General features: G+C 33.2%; 2 protein-coding genes across 3 annotated transcripts; both read left to right on the top strand.

The window, feature by feature from the left end:
* The first annotated feature begins 1,464 nt into the window (after positions 1–1,464).
* On the top strand, positions 1,465–4,831 carry LOC140972126 (probable polygalacturonase At1g80170). 2 transcript variants are annotated; one of them, XM_073434591.1, is made up of 9 exons: positions 1,465–1,762; positions 2,399–2,530; positions 2,665–2,835; positions 3,211–3,231; positions 3,376–3,583; positions 3,753–3,834; positions 3,915–4,023; positions 4,164–4,280; positions 4,387–4,829. In XM_073434591.1, exons 1-9 carry the CDS (start codon positions 1,535–1,537, stop codon positions 4,636–4,638), a joined length of 1,320 nt encoding a protein of 439 aa, XP_073290692.1. In that variant the 5' UTR covers positions 1,465–1,534; the 3' UTR covers positions 4,639–4,829. The 2 variants fall into 2 exon arrangements, with proteins under 2 accessions (XP_073290692.1, XP_073290693.1); XM_073434592.1 differs by lacking the exon at positions 3,211–3,231 and having other exon boundaries at positions 4,387–4,831.
* A 6,903-nt stretch (positions 4,832–11,734) lies between these two features.
* Positions 11,735–14,892, top strand: LOC140973270 (probable polygalacturonase At1g80170). Its single transcript, XM_073435949.1, has 9 exons — positions 11,735–12,033; positions 12,676–12,807; positions 12,942–13,112; positions 13,404–13,424; positions 13,570–13,777; positions 13,947–14,028; positions 14,110–14,218; positions 14,356–14,472; positions 14,580–14,892. The coding sequence occupies exons 1-9, from the start codon at positions 11,788–11,790 to the stop codon at positions 14,865–14,867; spliced, it is 1,374 nt and encodes a 457-aa protein (XP_073292050.1). The 5' UTR covers positions 11,735–11,787; the 3' UTR covers positions 14,868–14,892.
* Positions 14,893–20,341: the final 5,449 nt, after the last annotated feature.

The following is a 20,341-nucleotide window of genomic DNA, read 5'->3' as shown; positions in this document are numbered from 1 at the left end:
AATTTTTGGTTACATTAAAATGGTTTTAGGAGCTCGATGCAAGTGCGGGCTTTGTAAAGGAATTTGAATTCCCCTTGCAGCAAGGTTGGCACGGGGATTGGAAGGGCATTAAAAAGAGCTACCCAAATAATGATTTTAATTATGCTCCGTAGTTTTAGCTGCTACAACTCATTTAAAGAGCTGCACGTGACCATGAGCTCCACTAAACAACAGCATTCCCAATAAGCATGATACCAACATCCGAGGTCATGAACTCAAGCGGATCCAATTTTGTGCAGGTCGTGAAGGGACCAACAGCACCCATGGAAAAACCCACTGCAACAAAACTCAGGAACAAGGTTCCATGGAAAGAAATAGCCTCTGGATTGTATCAGAGAAAGCCTTCCTGTTCACCAAGCATGGCGTTAGGAACTTTCCCACCAAACCAACTGGCATATGACGACGGGCCCTTCTCAAGAAGATGCTCGCTAATGACCACGACTTGGTTCTCTTCAGGTGTAAGCGAAAAGGACTGCCATCTTCCCACGATATCCTCCATACTGAGACCCGATTCACCAGCACAAAAACACAGATCACACAGCCAGCAGGACATGAAAGCAACGAGCAAAAGGACAGCCTAAAAAGACCAGAACTTCACATGGGAAAGAAAGGGGGAAAACGAACCACTCGCACAAGACTTACAGAGAGAGAGACAATTTCCCATCGAAAGACAATGTTTTTACCCGGAAAAAGAAAATCAAATTATAAAATAAAAAAAAATAAGAAGGATAATTAAGGTTGGTTCTCATTCAAATCTAACATCGTTGAAACAAAATCCAGAAAAGAAAGCTGCTAGATTCTTTCTTAGATTGTGTTTCCCTCCTTTTTGTCTCAATAATTGCTTCTAATTAATATAATCGTCTTTCAATAGATTGCTCCAAGTTGAAAACTAATCTTAATTATATTATTAAGGTGACATCGAACGCATGTAGTAAAAAAAAGCATACGACTTAAATTATTGTCAACTACATAGTAATCCTAATGCTATGTTTGAATCAGTAAACTATTAGGACAATTTATACAATCCATATGTTATTGAGAGTGGTTTTAATTAATCTGATTAATTTCACCTTTATTTTTTGAAAAAAAAATACCAAGGATGTTTTTAGTTGAAATTTTAATTTTTGAATATTTTGAAAGAAGATGGTGTACGAATTTCGAATTCGAAATCTTGGTTTTAATCTAATTTAAAAAAGCATGTGGCATGTTTAGTTGAACTTTTTGACTCAAACTAAAGTCAAATAATTTATACATTTCCCAAAGTTTGAATTACTATGATAGTATTATTCTTATTCATTCAAGTATTTTATCGATCAATTTATATGTCAACTGAAAAATAAAACAATTCATGTCAAAAAAATAAAAATAAAAAATCAATTTATATAGATTTTCTTGTCAATTATTAGAATATTTTACGCCAAAAGCAAAATGTCAACTTTAACGAGAAAGTGAAAAGGCTACGTAATTCGAATGGGATATGGTTCCCCACTAGCGGATGATGCGAGAGCTCATTTCTTCGTCTGTTTCTTCTTCCCAATTCAAAAATTCATTTCTACAAATAATTTATTTAATCAATTATGTTCTCTTCAATTTCGTCAACCCAAAATCATACGGCCCGTTATCATCTGGGATTTACGGAAACACTCCCGCCAGCTCAAATTTCATTCTTCTTAACATCGATGATTTCGGTGCCAGAGGCGATGGCTGCACCGATGACACCAAGGTATAATTTATGCACTCGGTTGGAATTAAAATCCTCGTTGCGGCAGCGTTTTGTTCAATTCTTGGGCAATGGGTAAATTTCATGGTAACTTTGAGATTTTTGTTGATGTGAGCTTTTAAGTTTGTGATGATATTCATGCGTTATATCTAGTGGGATGTATGTCATCTACTATCTGTCCGTTCTAGCTTTTGTTTTGAAGTAGCGTTCGTATGTTTTCAGGCTCTATTTTCTCTGTGTATAGGAGATCCCATGGGGCCAAATGTGTTGCACCTAACATTTTTATGAATTTTATTTTTTTGGGGGAAAAAAGCCGAAGTTTATTGGGGAACTCATGTAGCATCCAGCTAAACTATTTACTTGTTCTCTAGATTATTGTTCCATGCAGTCCTTTTCAAGTTTCTACCTTTTTCATTGTATTACCTTCCTTGAAATTTATTTGCTGCAGAGTAACCACTGAATATGTGCATTCTAAATTTGTCTTTGATGAGATAACTCTCCCATACCAAACTATGCATATTAGCCCAAACTGGTTTTCACCGAAATTGAACTTTTGTGTTGTGTCGTATATGTTGTGTCAGTCATGCGCGTTATAAGAAACGTTTGTTTCTTAATCTTATGCTAGTTTGATGGTATCAGACTTTGCAAGATATTTGGAAGCTAGCTTGTTCATTATCGTCGCGGGCGAAAATAATAATCCCAGCAAAGAAATCGTATCATGTTCGACCAACTAATTTTAGCGGGCCATGTCTTTCCAAAGTGACCTTGCAGGTGAGAGCTGATTTCTCTTGCACGATACTTGGTAATCCTTGGAATTTATTTATGAACTCAACATGCAAATTATTCAGGTTTCCTAGTTGTCTTTGACCTGTATGATTTGGTTTTCTATGGTGTACTCTTAATAGATTTCTGGTGTTATTGTGGCACCACAAGATCCTGAGGTTTGGAGCGGTTTAGACGTGCATAAATGGCTTTATTTCTGTGGCGTAGACTACCTCACGGTTGAAGGAGGTGGCAAAATTAATGGGATGGGACAAGAATGGTGGGCTCGATCGTGCAAGACCAATACATCAAATGTATGTCCATTTTCCTTGTGAATTTATCATTCTGGATTCTCAGTTTCAAATCAGTATTACATTATTCATTACATTATATCGCATTCACTCTACATATCAGAGAAATAGAATTAGTTTGCATTTCTATGGACTTCTGATAATTATTACATATTTCATTACATTATATCGCATTCACTATATCAGAGAAATAGAATTAGTTTGCATTTCTATGGACTTCTGATAATTAGCTTTGATTTGTATGAGTAGCAAGAGATGCACACGTATATTTGGGACATAGTACAAATATTAGAGGGTTTGGACTGATATGTTTTGTACACACACAATGTTCCTTTTTTTCCCGCATGGAAATTAATCTTTTTATCTTCTATTTTGCAGCTCTGTACCCATGCACCCACGGTAAGAGCAGCTTTTATTCTATTCAAATTATTATTTCAGTTGTTTGACATATCTCTTTTTATCTTATCCTCATCTGTGAACAATGAGAAAGAAAGTACTACATCTGTCTCAAGGTTTATTGATTTTTGTCAAAATATATTTCAGGCTATTACATTCCACAAATGCAGCAAGTTGCAAGTCCGAAATATTACGTTGGTTAACAGCCAGCAAATGCACATGGCCTTTAATAGTTGTGTGAATGTTGCAGTTTCTGGTGTCAAAATTTTAGCACCTGCTAATAGCCCTAACACAGACGGGTTTCATATAAGTGCATCAACAAAAGTTGATCTTACTGGCAACGCTGTTAGTACAGGTTTGTTTGTGTTTAAAAGATCTAACATGTTCTATAAATGTCAGCACATTGAGCTTTGTGAAACAGGCTCATCGACAAATAAAATGTTTGAAAAAAAGTTTTGTTTCTTCATAGTTGTATTACAATCAGATGACAGATCACACATTCTCATGTTTCTCTTCACCTGCAGGAGATGACTGCATATCCATCGTTAGTAATTCTTCAAAGATCCGAGTGAAGGACATTTTCTGTGGACCAGGCCATGGTATAAGGTGATACGATTCTCTCTTAATCTACTTTGAGTCGCCTCTTATCCTAGATAAATTGCTGATGAATTATGGTTATTTGGTAGTATCGGAAGTTTAGGAAAATACAATTCTTCTGCTGCAGTGCAGGATGTTGTTGTGGATGGCGCGATTTTTATTGACATGAAAAATGGGGTGAGGATCAAAACATGGCAGGTAATCTTTCTTTACCTCTTGCTTATATTTTCTGTGCACACTTTTAGTAAAGTTTAGTACTTGTCTACGTGATGGATTATTATTATCTCATCTAATATATTAAAATCCCCATGTCCTCTCTTTTCTCATTGATTTAACAGGGAGGCAGTGGTTTTGCCCGAAAAATAACGTTTCAGAATATTCAGATGCGTAACGTCTCACATCCTATTATAATAAATCAATACTATTGCGACTCTACATCGCCTTGTCCAAACCAGGTAGAACTTGTTCTTCAATCGCATCTCATCCTCTTCTCTTTTTCGAACATGTTCAAATTTCATATGAATTTTTCGAATTTTATATAAAATGAACATTATAATGCAGACATCCAGTGTCAGTATAGATAGTGTGATTTTCCGTAACATCAAAGGAATCTCAGCGACAGAGGAAGCTATCATATTATCATGCAGCGATGACCATCCATGCACGAGATTGTTTTTGGAGGATATTCAACTTGAAAGGATGTCTGGAGTCACAAAAGCATTCTGCTGGGAAGCGTATGGCACGAGCTTGGGTCTGGTCCGTCCCAGTCCTTGCGTTCTATCGGGTGATGCCTTTGGTTCGACAGACAGCTAAGTCATATTCATCACCCTTTGGTTCGACAGACAGCTAAGTCAGATTCCATGAGCATGTGGATATATGATTATGCATTCTTTTGACGATATTCCAATCAAAATTTGAGAAGTATTTGTACGTAATTAGTTCCACAATTCAGTGATTTAATTCTCCTGTATCCTTAATGTATTACTTTTTATTATAAATATGAATATGGTTGATCTGTCTCACGAATAAATATTCATGAGATCGTCTCCCAAAAGAATTAATACATAAATAATGACAAAATAATGAAAATTTTCAGATGGGGTAAAAATTAAAAACAATTTTTAAAAATTTCTAGGTACCATAAACATGTCATACAAACTATGGATAATTATTACCTCAAATTTAAGGACAAAGCAACCTCATCAACAAAAAAAGACCAAAAAATCACATAGATGTCACAACAAAGAGAGTGTCAACTGTCAACCCCGCTAACAAAATTTTGAGCAACCCAAAAATCATTCGCTTGTTAAGAACCATCTACGATAAAATAAAAAAACAAAAAAAAAACCTGATACTAAAGCAAATTTGTAATCCTCACACACTTGAAGCCAAGAAAGTGATGATATACTAATCGATAAAGAAGCCATCGAACCTTGTTTATGCTTGTGAGACGTCGAGTAGCTAGTCGGCCCCTCACTACGGCATTAAAACATGTCATTGGCTCCCTCTGATACTTCAATATGTCCTCTTAACTCTGTTCTGTGGTCCGCTTCTATCTGTCATTATCAATGCAAAATCTACCAACAAAAGACGATCAAATCCCATAAAAAACTCGTAACGAAAATTATATCGGTCATCTTCATGTTTAGAATCTATCTCAATCGTCATGCCTTCTCGTATATGGCACGGGTTGAGTTGTTGCTTAATTAATAGCTATATTGTCTTAGTTTCTGATTAGTGTGGCTTGTTTTGATCGGTTTGCATGGTCTAGTCCATGGTGAATATGAAGCTCAGTCTCGATTCTGATACCGATGGGTAGGTATTATTTGATTTTTACGGCATAAAATTCATTCTTTCAACAATTTTTTAACTTTATTTTGTTGAAATATCAGAAAAAATATGTGGTCGAGCTAGCTCGGGAGCTGACCAAAATGGCAGATGTAGTATATGGGGTGGATATTTTCACTAGGCAAATATGATCATCAGAAGTTGATTGAGGTTATGAATTTTGATGCCCTGAAATTGGTACACTTGGACGGATCCGAGCCCACATAAAAAACAAGTCCGAGCCCACAACCCTTAGCCCCTATCAAAAATCCGAGCCCACCAAAGGGCCGGGATATCCGAGCCAACCAAAGGGTCGAGAACCCTGAGCCCTAACGTAACTAAACGATATGAAGATATTCTCGTTAATAGATAAGGGTCCCGACGAAAGCGGGATTCAGGTAAATCAAATCAGAATAAGGCAAAATGTCCCAGCTGCGGTAGACTAGAGTTCTAATGTTTGAAATCTCTTATCTCAAGTAAGACTTTATCTCAACAAGAGTCCTACCTTGACACGGAAGCTCATCCTCCCTCCCTATACACTACAAGAAATTCTGCATACAACAACGCACATATGACAACGGTTTTTGTGAAAACCCGTTGTCGTATGTGTTTTAACAACGGTTTTAGCGAAAACCATTGTCTTTTGGGGGCCAAAGACAACGGTTTTCCAAAACCGTTGTCTTTTTGGGATCAAAGACAACGGTTTTTAGGGTCAGTGACAACGGTTCTATAAAACCGTTGTCTTTGAGCGTTTTTTTAGGGTCAATGACAACGGTTTCTATGAACCAGAAACCGTTGTCTATTAGCGTGTTTTTTTGGACAATCTACAACGGTTTTAAGAAATCGTTGTCAATTAGCGTGGTTTTTGGACAAACAACAACGGGTTTTTGAGAACGTTGCAATATTTAGCGATGGATTTTATAAAACCGTCGCTAAATCTAGCGACGGTGTAATGGAAACCGTCGCTAATTTTAAATTAGCGACGGCTTTGATAAAACCGTCGCTAAATTTAGCAACGGTTTTAGCGACAATTAAGATCCAAACAGTCGCAAAATTAAAAACTGTGACGGTTTTCAATTACCGTCGCCAATAGCGACAGTTTAAACAAAACCCGTCACAAACTGTCTATAAATATCGCCATTCTCGGTCCATTTCCCTCCACAACACTTAAATTTTTCTCCCTTACACGAATTTATCACTTCACATAACACTTAAAATTTTTTCACCACTTCACAACACTTAAAATTTTTCTCTCGTACACGATTTTACTACTTCAAAACACTTAAAATTATTCTCACCACTTCACAAAATTTAAAATTTTTCTCTCTTAAACGATTTTACTACTTCACAACACTTAAAATTTTTCTCTTTTAGTTTCGATTGTTATTTTTTTTAGATTTATTAAATTATAAAAAGTTTTTTTTTTATTTTTCGAAACAAATTAGCGACGGAAATCATGATTATTAACCGTCGCTAATTGAGAACCGTCGCTACTTTTAACCGTCGTTAATTCAAAATTAGGGACGGTTTTGAATAAATCCGTCGCTAATATTATTTGCGACGGTTATAAAAAACCGTCGCAAATTCGACCTACTACAACAGATAAAAACCGTTGTCGTTGAACGGACTTTCAACAACACCCTCAGTTACAACAGTTTTAGAAATGCTACGACAACGGATAAAATCCGCTTTGATATCATTTGTTGGGATCAAAATAGAGTTTAGAGTGAGCGAATAAATTCTTTAAAATATTTTCTTAAAAACAAGTTATTCTAATAGTTTTTAGGCTGTTAAAACAATGATTTTTGAATGACTAGTTTCACTGGACCACTGAAGTAAAATATTGCAAAAAAGGTCTGGTTTCAATCACACGATTATTAACAAGGAACGCTTGAAAAGGATAACAGATGCAAAGTAAATAAGACAGATTTTGGTTTTACAATGACTTGTGATAATACACTTCAACTAGGACTTATAACTGCTTAAGTTGAAACTCTTAATGATCACTAGAATAATTTATGGTTGTCTAAGAACCTTAGGTTTATCAGACAATATCATAAGAATCAACGGTTAGCTTTTAACGGCTTGAGTTAATGAAGTAGCACAAAAAGATATTTGGATGATATGGTATGTTATGTTAGGCGTATGCTAAAGTGAGTAACTTGATGTATATTTGCTTAAATGTGCTAAGAAATCTTTTAAGGAAGCAGATAGGCAGATGCGCGGGAGTTCAAGATTTGTTCTTGAAGTTCTTGACTCTTCATATTTATAGTTTAAGAGATCCAACGGGCGGATAATATTTTTCAATGATCATCTATATCAGTTACCGATATAATATACTTGTCGCTTTCAGTCATAGTACGTAAACATTAAATGCACATTTAATGTTTCTTTGTTTTTGTGACTTATAGCTTAGAGCTTCTGAAAAGGTGTTTGACTTTAGACAATTTAGGAAACTTTATGTCACATCAGGAGTTGGCGGGACGCTGTTATTCCATGCTATAAATGGTAGTTCAGAAACGTTGGAAGTAGAGTATCTATCCACTTTGGTTTGTTCGACTCTGAGTGAGTTGGATTATAACGATCTTTATTTAATACCAATCTGATCATAAAACAGATAATATGCAGCTAGAATACTAATACAATCCTGAGCGGTCAGGCTTTGAACTAGTTGTCAGAAAACCTATAATTACAGACAATAAAGCGACTAGATCCTGTAAAAGCTCGAAGTTGTTATTTTGTTAATCACCAAAATATAGGGTGCATAAATATTCTAATACATGTATTATGTTACTCTATCATGTTATAAAATCTCATTTTTGATCTCAGTTATAACACATAAAATCACTTAAAAGTTGATCATGACCCAAAGATAAAATAAAATCACAATAACATAATCCAGTATGTTCAAGAATAAAATACAATCTTAAAAAAAATTCAAATATAATTATTTTGGGGGTCGGATCCCCTAAATCCTAACTAAAAGAAGAGAGAAAAAGAGAAAACATTGTGTTGAATTCTTGTTCTTTGGTAGCTTCTTGTTTCTGCAGCTTCTTCTATTTTTCTTGTGCAACTCTTCTTCTATCGTGCGACTCTTCGTCTTTTCCCCCTAAGGTGGCTGATTTTTGTGTGCTAGGTTTTTATTCTTTTACATCTACCAGAGAGTCCCCAAAATTCTTCTTTCCTCGCCCAAGAGATCACTCATATTTGTTTCCGTAAGCGCCGCATTGGGGCGGTCATTTTTGACAGTCCTAGCACGCAAGGTTCTGTCCCAGGCGTTGTTTTCTTAAGTGTTGTGCTGAGGCTATCATTTTTTACCCCCCTAGCACGACACATTCTGCCTAAGGATAAAAATTTTCAGGTTATGCTGGGGTCGTTATTTTTCACTGCTGTAGCACGACCTCTACTATCTGATTTTTGCTCTACCACCTTGAGTTCATCTTTTTGCCATTTTCTTATAAAACAATCAATTCAGGTTAAGAGTGACTCAATTACACAAATTATGAAATAAATAAAAAAAATACGGACGCAACGCGATAAAAATGTGCGATAACAGACTCAAACAACACGAAATAACTCATAAAATCGACACCTATCAAAGACATAAAAAATAAAAAAAACACTTGTGATTATGATAATATAATAATAAAATACTTTTAAATTTTTATCATGGATTGATTAAATTGAAACACAAAATGAGATATATGTAAATAGTAACAAATGTAGCAACAGAAAGAAATGCACATTGTTTTTGCAGTATCAAAATAAAAATAACAGACCGTTTACATTTTTTTAGCAATATTTATACTTCTATTAAATACGTGTTTAAGATGATATATGGATAGAGATAATCAGCATATAAGAATAAGTTTCATAAAATAATATACTGAAAAAAAACACACTATATTAGAAAGAAAATTTTTTAAAAAAATACCTCATCACAAAACCAACTCATTAATGGCCAAAAAAGAAAATAATGTTAACATTACACTAATTTTTTTGTTGAAATTTAGTGTATCTAATTATTTTTTTAATAATAGTATTTTATTGAACTTTTTACTACTATTATTACTAATTATTAACTAATAACTATGATGTGCAATTTATGATGTAAGTTTTTAAATTAAAAGTGATTTAAATTGAAAACGAAAATGGAAAAATAGAAAGGTATGAGTAATAATGAAATGTTAATGAACTTAAAAATGATTAGGGATGCCAATTTTTCCCGCAAGTTCAAAGCCTCACGGGGAAACCTGAAATGAGGCAGGTTTGAGTGAACTATTCTATGTATGAATTCGGGCTCGAGGATTTTTTATGTTCATGAGCATATCGGGGTGGGTATGGGGATAATATCTCCATCCTCCGACCTGCCCTGATAAGAATAATAATAAATATTATATTAATAATAATAATTTAAAACACCAAATATTAGTTAAATATTTTAATAAAATATTAATGCATTTTTTAAATTTGTACAAATCTCGTAAAAATTAGATTATACACACTGTTTTTGTCTTGGATTTGGAAAAATTCCAACAAAAATGAACATAAAAAATATGAACAAAAGTCTCATTAATCAATATCGTAAAGAAAATCAAACCTAGACAAAATTGTGCTTGAAAGTTGAAGCTTGCTTGGGATTTTGATCGATTTAGATTTTATTGGTCTACTCAATGAGTATTTGAAAGAAATGAGAAGAATAAAGATGAGGATTTAGTACCTGCGGGCTGCGGAGTTGGGAGAGAGAGACAGTTTCCCATCGGAAGAAAATGTTTGTACCCGGAAAAAGAAAAGCAAATTATAAAAGAAAAAAGAAAATAAGAAGGATATATAATTAACGTTGGTTCTCATTCCAATCTAACATCGCAGAAACAAAATTCAGAAAAGAAGTCTGCTAGATTCTTTCTTAGATTGTGCTCCGTGACGTTGGTCTCAATGGCAAATTAAGATAATATTACGAAAATAAAATATAAAATTGGATACTTAGATTTATGTAAAAAAAAAAAAAAAATCTAACAATTATTAAGATAAAAACCACGGACAATATTAAAATAATTTCACTATAATATTTTATGATGTACAACCACTCACCGAGTTTTCAAATAGAACACACACTCTCTTAATACACGAGAACAAACACCTCAAAAATATTACAGAACTAAACACTCAAATGCTATAACATGAGAGAAAACTCGATAAAGAGATACTTGAATTACGGAGGAATACATCTATTTATATGTGATTTTCCTTGTCTGAACGACAGAAATTTCTGCACAATTTCATCGTCTGAATCAAGATGTCAATTTGATTTTTTCCACCGCAAAAAATTACCCACTTTTCGTCATAATGTGGACATTTCTACCTTGTTTTATCTCCATAATTGCTTGTTAATAATTGTCTTTCAATAGATTGCTCCAAGTTGAAAACTAATCTTAATTATATTATTAAGGTGACATCGAACGCATGTAGTAAAAAAAAGCATACGACTTAAATTATTGTCAACTACATAGTAATCCTAATGCTATGTTTGAATCAGTAATCTATTAGGACAATTTATACAATCTATATGTTATTGAGAGTGGTTTTAATTAATCTGATCAATTTCACCTTTTTGTTTGAAAAATAAAATGCCAAGGATGTTTAGTTGAAATTTTTAATTTTTCTATATTTTACACGAATCTCGAACTCAAAATCTTGTTTTTAATCTAATCCAAGTTTTTTTTTAAAAAAAGAAGCATTTCCCAAAGTTAGATTTGCTGTGAGACGGTCTCACGAATCTTTATCTGTGAGACGGATCAATCTTACCGATATTCACAATAAAAAAATAATACTCTTAGCATAAAAATTAATATTTTTTCATGGATGATCCAAATAAGATATTCGTCTCACAAAATACGACATGTGAAACCTTCTTACACAAGATTTTGTAAACTCTTATTTATTAAACTATTTTATCAATTAATTTATATGTCAACTGAAAAAAAAAAAAAAAAAAAAAAAAAAAAAAANAAAAATAAAAAAATAAAAAAATCAATTTATATAGATTTTCTTGTCGATCATCAGACTATTTTACGCCAAAAAACAAAATGTCAACTATAACGAGAAAATGAGAAGGCTACGTAATTGGAATGGAATATGGCTCCCCACTCGCACAAAATGCGAGAGCTCATTTCTTCGTCTGTTTCTTCTTCTCAATTCAAAAATTCATTTCTACAAATAATTTATTTAATCAATTATGTTCTCTTCAATTTCGTCAATCCAAAATCATTCGGCCCTATATCATCTGGGATTTACGGAAACACACCTGGCAGCTCAAATTTCATTCTTCTTAACATCGATGATTTCGGTGCCAGAGGCGATGGCTGCACCGATGACACCAAGGTATAATTTATGCACTCGGTTGAAATTCAAATCCTCGTTGCGGCAGCGTTTTGTTCAATTCTTTTGAAATGGGTAAATTTCATGGTAACTTTGAGATTTTTGTTGATGTGAGCTTTTAAGTTTGTGATGATATTCATGCATTTTATCTAGTGGGATGTATGTCATAAACTATCTGTCCGTTCTAGCTTTTGTTTTGAAGTAGCATTCGTATGTTTTCAGGCTCTATTTTCTCTGTGTATTGGAGATCCCATGGGGCCAAATGTGTTGAACCTTACATTCTTGTGAATTTTATTTTATTTTATTGAGGAAAAAGCCGAAGTTTATTGGGGAACTCATGTAGCATCCAACTATACTATTTTTCTTCTTCTCTAGATTCTTGTTCCATGCAGTCCTTTTTCAAGTTTCTACCTTTTTTTATTGTATTACCTTCCTTGAAATTTATTTGCTGCAGAGTAACCACTGAATATGTGCATTCTAAATTTGTCTTTGATGAGATAACTCTCCCATACCAAACTATGCATATTAGCCCAAACTGGTTTTCACCGAAATTGAACTTTTGTGTTGTGTCGTATATGTTGTGTCAGTCATGCGCGTTATAAGAAACGTTTGTTTCTTAATCTTATGCTAGTTTGATGGTATCAGACTTTGCAAGATATTTGGAAGCTAGCTTGTTCATTATCGTCGCGGGCGAAAATAATAATCCCAGCAAAGAAATCGTATCATGTTCGACCAACTAATTTTAGCGGGCCATGTCTTTCCAAAGTGACCTTGCAGGTGAGAGCTGATTTCTCTTGCACGATACTTGGTAATCCTTGGAATTTATTTATGAACTCAACATGCAAATTATTCAGGTTTGCTAGTTATCTTTGACCTGTATGATTTGGTTTTCTGTGGTGTACTCTTAATAGATTTCTGGTGTTATTGTGGCACCACAAGATCCTGAGGTTTGGAGCGGTTTAGACGTGCATAAATGGCTTTATTTCCGTGGCGTAGACTACCTCACGGTGGAAGGAGATGGCAAAATTAATGGGATGGGACAAGAATGGTGGGCTCGATCGTGCAAGACCAATACATCAAATGTATGTCCATTTTCCTTGTGAATTTATCGTTCTGGATTCTCGGTTTCAAATTAGTGTTACATCTTTCATTACATTATATTGCATGCACTCTACATGTCAGAGAAATAGAATTAGTTTACATTTCTATGGACTTCTGATAGTTAGCTTTGATTTGTATGAGTAACAAAAGGTGCAACACATATATTTGGGACATACTACAAATATTAGAGGGTTTGGACTGATATGCTTTGTATACACACAATGTTCCTTTTTTCCGCATGGAAATTAATCTTTCTATCTTTTTTTTTGCAGCTCTGTACCCATGCACCCACGGTAAGAGCAGCTTTTATTCTATTCAAATTATTATTTCAGACGTTTTGACATCTCTCTTTTTATCTTATCCTCATCTGTGAGCAATGAGAAAGAAAGTAATACATCTGTCTGATGGTTTATTGATTTTTGTAAAAATATATTTCAGGCTATTACATTCCACAAATGCAGCAAGTTGCAAGTCCGAAATATTACGTTGGCTAACAGCCAGCAAATGCACATGGCCTTTACTAGTTGTGTGAATGTTGCAGTTTCTGGTGTCAAGATTTTATCACCTGCTGATAGCCCTAACACAGATGGGATCCATATAAGTGCATCAACAGAAGTTGATCTTACTGGCATTGCTGTTAGTACAGGTTTGTTTGTGTTTAAAAGATCTAACATGTTCTATAAATGTCAGCACATTGAGCTTTGTGAAACAGGCTCATCGACAAATAAAATGTTTGAAAAAAAGTTTTGTTTCTTCATAGTTGTATTGCAATCAGATGACAGATCACACATTCTCATGTTTCCCTTCGTCTGCAGGAGATGACTGCGTATCCATCGTTAGTAATTCTTCAAAGATCCGAGTAAAGGACATTTTCTGTGGGCCAGGCCATGGAATAAGGTGATACAATTCTCTCTTAATCTACTTTGAGTCGCCTCTTATTCCTAGATAAATTGCTGATTAATTATGGTTATTTGGCAGTATCGGAAGTTTAGGAAAACACAACTCTTCTGCTGCAGTGCAGGATGTTGTTGTCGATGGCGCAATTTTTATTAACACGGAAAATGGGGTTAGGATCAAAACGTGGCAGGTAATCTTTCTTTACCACTTGCTTATATTCTCTGTGCACAGTTTCAGTAAAGTTTAGTACTTGTCTACGTGATGGATTATTATCTCATCTAATATATGAAAATCCCCATGTCCTCTCTTTTCTCATTGATTTAACAGGGAGGCAGTGGTTTTGCCCGAAAAATAACGTTTCAGAATATTCAGATGCGTAACGTCTCACATCCTATTATAATAAATCAATACTATTGCGACTCTACATTGCCTTGTCCAAACCAGGTAGAACTTGTGCTTCAATCCCATCTCATCCTCTTCTCTTTTGGCGAACACGTTCAAATTTCATATGAATTTTTCGAATTTTATATAAAATGAACATTATGATGCAGACATCCAGTGTCAGTATAGATAGTGTGATTTTCCGTAACATCAAAGGAACCTCAGCGACAGAGGAAGCTATCATATTATCATGCAGCGATGACTATCCATGCACGGGATTGTTTTTGGAGGATATTCAGCTTGAATGGGTATCTGGAGTCGCAAAAGCATTCTGCTGGGAAGCGTATGGCACGAGCTTGGGTCTGGTCCGTCCCAGTCCTTGCGTTGATGCCTTGGTTCGACAGACAGCTAAGTCATATTCAATGAGCATGTGGATATATGATTATGCATTCTTTTGAGGATATACAAATCAAAATTTGAGAAGTATTTGTACGTAGTTAGTTCCACAATTCAGTGATTTAATTCTCCTATATGCTTAATGTATACTAGCTACTGGCGTACACACGTTGCCTGTGTGACAAATATATGAAGCAAACGCGTTGCAATAAACATGATAAAAACAAAAAAACAAAAAAAGCAAACCATGAGCATAACAAAAACGTAGACAAATTATGTTTGAGTGTAAAATTGACCACAAATGCAAAAATTATGAAATAAATAAATAAGGACTTTCATCCTTCGATAAAAAGAAATTATACACAATGACAAAAACTTTTATTAGACGGTTTCACAGGTTAATTTTTTAAGATGATTATAATTTGGGTCATTCATGAAAAAAATTATTTTTTATGTCAAAAATATTACTTTTTATCATAAATATGAATATGGTTGATATGTCTCATGAATAAATATTCATGAGACTATCTCAAAAGAGATCTAATACATAAATAGTGACAAAATAATGAAAATTTTCAGACAAATATTGAAAATTTTCACACGGGGTAAAAATTAAAAACAATTTTTTAAAATTTCTAGGTACCATAAACATGTCATACAAACTATGGATAATTAATTACCTCAAATTTAAGGAGAAAGCAAGCACAAAAATAACTTAACTCGATGTATGCAACAGAAATGAAGCAATGAAAAATATTAGCTTAAAACATCCAAGTCAATAATCAGTNATAAATACATATACACATTGTACCATGCATATATATTTATTCAAAGACCAGAAGGAAAAAATACAATAAAATTCATTTTGAAAACAAGAAATATGGACAAAGCCAGTGTGATAAATGTTTAACAAACAAATTCAATCGATAAAGAAGCCTCAAACCTTGTTTATGCTTGTGAGGCATCGAGTAGCTAGTCGGCCCCTCGCTTCGGCTTTAAAACATGGCATTGGCTCTTTCTCATGCTTCAATATGTCCTCTCAACTCTGCTATGTCGACCGCTTCTATCTCTCATTATCAATGCAAAATACACCAACAAAAGACCTGAAATTTCACCGATCAAATCCCATAAAAAAACTCGTAACGAGAATTATATCGGTCATCTTCATGTTTAGAATCTATCTCAATCGTCATGCCTTCTCATATATGGCACGGTTTGAGTTGTTGCTTAATTAATAGCTATAGTGCCTTAGTTTCTGATTAGTGTGGCTTGTTTTTATAGGTTTGTATGGTCTAGTCCGTGGTGAATATGGAGCTCATTTGGGATTCTGACACCGGTGGGTAGGTATTATCTGATTTTTAAGGCATAAAATTCATTCTTTCAAGAACTTTTTAACTTTATTTTGTTGAAATGTCAGATAAAAAATGTGGTCGAGCTAACTCGGGAGCTGACCAAAATGCAAGGTGTATATAGGGTGTATCTTTTCACAAGGCAAATATGATCATCAGAAGTTGATTGGAGTTATGAATTTGTATTTATCTGAATCCGAGAATAAACCCGCTTTGATATCATTTGTTGGGATCAGAATATAGTTTAGAGTGAGTGAAAAAATCCTTTAAAATATTTTATTAAATTATTCTAATGGTTTTTAGGCTGTTAAAACAAAAATTCTTGAATGACTAGTTTCACTCGACCAATGAAATAAAATAATGCAAAAACGGTCTGGTTTGATAGTTATAATTTATATATTCAATCAGAAGATTATTAACAAGGAAAGCCTGAAAAAAGATAACAGACGTAAAGTAAATAAGACATATTTTTATGGATGTTCAGAGATAAACATTCATATGTCAACCTTACTTCCACTTAGGAAAGATTCAACTAAAAAACTTTGGTTTTTACAATGACTTGTAATAATAAACTTCAACTGAGACTTATCACTACCTAAGTTGAAACTCTTACTGATCACTAGAACAATTTATGATTGTCTAAGAACCTTAGGTTCACCAGATAATATCATAAGAACCAACGGTTAGCTTGTAATAGCTTGAGTTAATGAAGCAACACAAAAAGATATTTGGATGATCTGATATGTTATGTTTGGTATATTCTAAGTGAACAGCTTGATGTATATTTGCTTAAATGTTAATAAATCTTTTAAGAAAGCAGATAATGCGCGGGAGTCCCAGAGTTATTCTTGAAGTCCTTGAGTCTTGATATTTACAGTTGAAGAGATCCAAAGGTCGGATAATATTTTCCAACAATCATCTATATCAGTTCCCAATATAATAGACTTGTCGCATAGTATGTAACATTAAATGCACATTCAATGTTTCTTTGTTTTTGCGACTTATAGCTTAGAGCTTCTGAAAAACTGTTTGACTTTAGACAATTTAGGAAACTTTATGTCACATCGGGAGTTGGCGGGACGCCATTCTTCCATGCTATAATTAGTAGTTCAGAAACGTTGGAAGTAGAGTGTTTACTTTGGTTTGTTCAACTCTGAGTGACAGTTGGGTTATAACGTTCTTCATTTAATACGGGTCTCATCAAAAAACACACAATTTGCCGCTCTCGAATACTAATACATTCCTGAGCGGTTGGACTTTGAACCAGCTGTCAGAAAAACCTATAATCACAAACAATAAAGCGATTGGATCATGTAAAAGCTCGATGTTATTTTGTTAATCACCAAAATATAGGATACATAAATATTCTAATACCATGTATTATGTTACCCTATCATGTTATAAAATCTCATTTTGGTCCCAATTATAATACATAAAATTGATTCAAAGTTGATCATGACCCAAAATGAGATATATGTAAATTGTAACAAATGTAGAAACGGAAAGAAATGCACATTGTTTTTGCAGTATCAAAATAAAAATAACTGACCGTTTACATTTTTTTAGCAATATTTATACTTCTATAAAATACGCGTTTAAGAATAAGTTTCATAAAATAATATACTGAAAAAAGCACACTATATTGGAATGAAAATTAAAAAAAATACCTCATCACAAAACCAACTCATTAATGGCCAAAAAAGAAAATAATGTTAACATTACACTAAATTTTTGTTGAAATTTTGTGTGTCTAATTATTTTTTTAATAATAGTATTTTATTGAACTTTTTACTATTATTATTACTAATTATTAACTAATAACTAGAATGTGAAATTTATGATATAAGTTTTTAACTTGATTTAAAATGGAAATGAAAATGGAAAAATAGAGAGGTGTGAGTAATAATGAAATGTTCATAATTTAAAAGTGATCAGGGATGTCAATTTTCCTCGCAGGTTCAAAGCCTCATGGGGAAACCTGAAATGAGGTGGGTTTGATATGACTATTCTAGGTATGAGTTCGGGCTCGGGGATTTTTTCATATCTATGAGCATATCGAGGTGGGTATGGGGATGTTATCTATATCCTCCTACCTGTCCTGATAAAAATAATAATAATTAAAAATAATATATAAATTATAATTTAACACACCAAATATTAGTTAAGTATTTTAATAAAATATTAATGCATTTTTAAAATTTTTGCAAATCTTGTGAAATTAGATTAGACACACTGTTTTTGTCTTGGATTTGGAAAAATTCCAACAAAAATAAACATAAAAAAAATATGAATAAAACTCTCATCCCTCTCATTAATCAATATCGTACCGAAAGAAAACCAAACCTAGACAAATTTGCGCTTCAAAGTTGAAACTTGCTAGGGATTTTGATCGATTTAGACTTTATTGGTCTACTCAATGAGTATTTGAAAGAAATAAGAATGAGAATATAATGATGAGGATTTAGTACGTGCGGGGTTGGGGATGAAGATTCTCCGATTAGGTAGAACCGGAGAATGAGGTGAGGATGAAGACGAGGATATAATTCGAGAAGGGTGATGATGACAAACTCGTCCGCGTTCCGTCTCAATCTCATTGACATCTATAAACCATGTGATTATAAGTCTTTGGTATTGCACTTGATACGTTTATTTATTTTTTAATTGGTAAAAACAAAAAGAAAAAAAACACTTATTTAATATGATAAAATTTTGAATGAGGATTAAATAATAATTAAAACTATTAATTAACATGAAATAATACTTACTGAAACTATTATTATATATAATACTGAATGGCGATAATAATATAAACTATTAATTAATATAAATAATACCTTTTAAAATATAATAAACTGAAAAACGAGGGAAATTTTATTGAAGACAATATTCTCTTTTATACTTTCTCCAAATCTATCCAACACTATATGCAAGTGATATGGAAAAAGAAACAGACCGATACACTTGAATATAATGACATAACGAATAATTTACATTAATGAAAAAATTAACAAAATGGTTAAAAATTATCTTAATTTATTTATATTTTTAGTTAACTTGTTAATAAACTATAAGCAAAAATTTGTCATCACGTAAATTAACATGTCATTAGGAGCCAAAAATATTGAAGAAATTGTTATATAATAAATTAAATATTAAAAATTAAATTCATCAATATAAATAAGTCAAAGATAATTATTGAAAAATTAAACTAAAAAATGTAATTCACATTTATCCAAACAAAATTAAGATCCAAGTATGAGGGATTTAGCTTCTATTATAAATATAACAGATCTCTAAAAATAAAACAAATACATTATTTGAAATTTCAATCATTAATTATTTTACTCCTACTATAAATTATAAATGTGAATAAATTTAAAGTTATTTTTGCTTCTTCCTAATGTATATAAAAAGAATAGGTATCTTGTGAGATGGTCTCACGAATCTTTATCTGTGAGACGAGTCAACCTTACCTATATTTACAATAAAAAGTAATACTCTTAGCATAAAAAACAATATTTTTTCATGGATGACCCAAATAAGATATCTGTCTCACAAAATACGATCCGTGAGACCTTCTCACACAAGTTTTTGTCATATAAAAATGGTTTCAGGGATAGACGAAGAGTAGGTCTCTTGTGAGACGGTCTCACGAATCTTTATCTGTGAGACGGATTAAATCTATCGATATTCACGATAAAAAGTAATGCTTTTTCATGGATGACTCAAATAAGAGATATGTATCACAAAATACGACCCGTGAGACCATCTCACATAAATTTTTGTAATAGACGAATTGTTAAGATTTATATGATGTGAGTCGATATTTCCCAACGTCGTATGATCTATTCTTTTGTAACGAGTTTCTCCTGATAATTTACTAAACCTCTCTAAGATATATATAAATGAATTTTCTGAAATGTTTCACTTACTAAACCTCTCTAAGATATATATAAATGAATTTTCTGAAATGTTTCACGAAATAGTGTCTGAAGTCTGAAGGCCAGGCCATTGCCATTGCCAAAGCCAAAGCCAAAGCCAAAGCCAAAGCTTAAAAAGCCGTAAAATCATTTGTACATTCTCTTCTCTCACATGCGCACGATCCCTCAAGAACCCACAAACTTTTTCGCAACCAAATTGTTCAACAGTGGTCGTCTCATTCAATTTCAGTCCACCCCCAACAAATA

Source organism: Primulina huaijiensis, chromosome 3 (genome assembly GCF_012295235.1).
Source record: "Primulina huaijiensis isolate GDHJ02 chromosome 3, ASM1229523v2, whole genome shotgun sequence".
Classification (NCBI taxonomy): Eukaryota; Viridiplantae; Streptophyta; class Magnoliopsida; order Lamiales; family Gesneriaceae; genus Primulina; species Primulina huaijiensis.
The sequence above is the reverse complement of the archived record's forward strand: the minus strand, read 5'-3'. Positions and strand labels throughout refer to the sequence as shown.

Bases quoted from the DNA above. Each gene is read 5' to 3' on its own strand.
- LOC140972126 (XM_073434591.1), top strand. From the start codon at position 1,535: ATGATGCGAGAGCTCATTTCTTCGTCTGTTTCTTCTTCCCAATTCAAA. The intron at 2,531-2,664 runs GTGAGAGCTGAT...TACTCTTAATAG, and splicing joins TTTCCAAAGTGACCTTGCAG to ATTTCTGGTGTTATTGTGGC. The intron at 3,835-3,914 runs GTGATACGATTC...GTTATTTGGTAG, and splicing joins GGACCAGGCCATGGTATAAG to TATCGGAAGTTTAGGAAAAT.
- LOC140973270 (XM_073435949.1), top strand. From the start codon at position 11,788: ATGGCTCCCCACTCGCACAAAATGCGAGAGCTCATTTCTTCGTCTGTT. The intron at 13,425-13,569 runs GTAAGAGCAGCT...AATATATTTCAG, and splicing joins TCTGTACCCATGCACCCACG to GCTATTACATTCCACAAATG. The intron at 14,473-14,579 runs GTAGAACTTGTG...ATTATGATGCAG, and splicing joins CATTGCCTTGTCCAAACCAG to ACATCCAGTGTCAGTATAGA.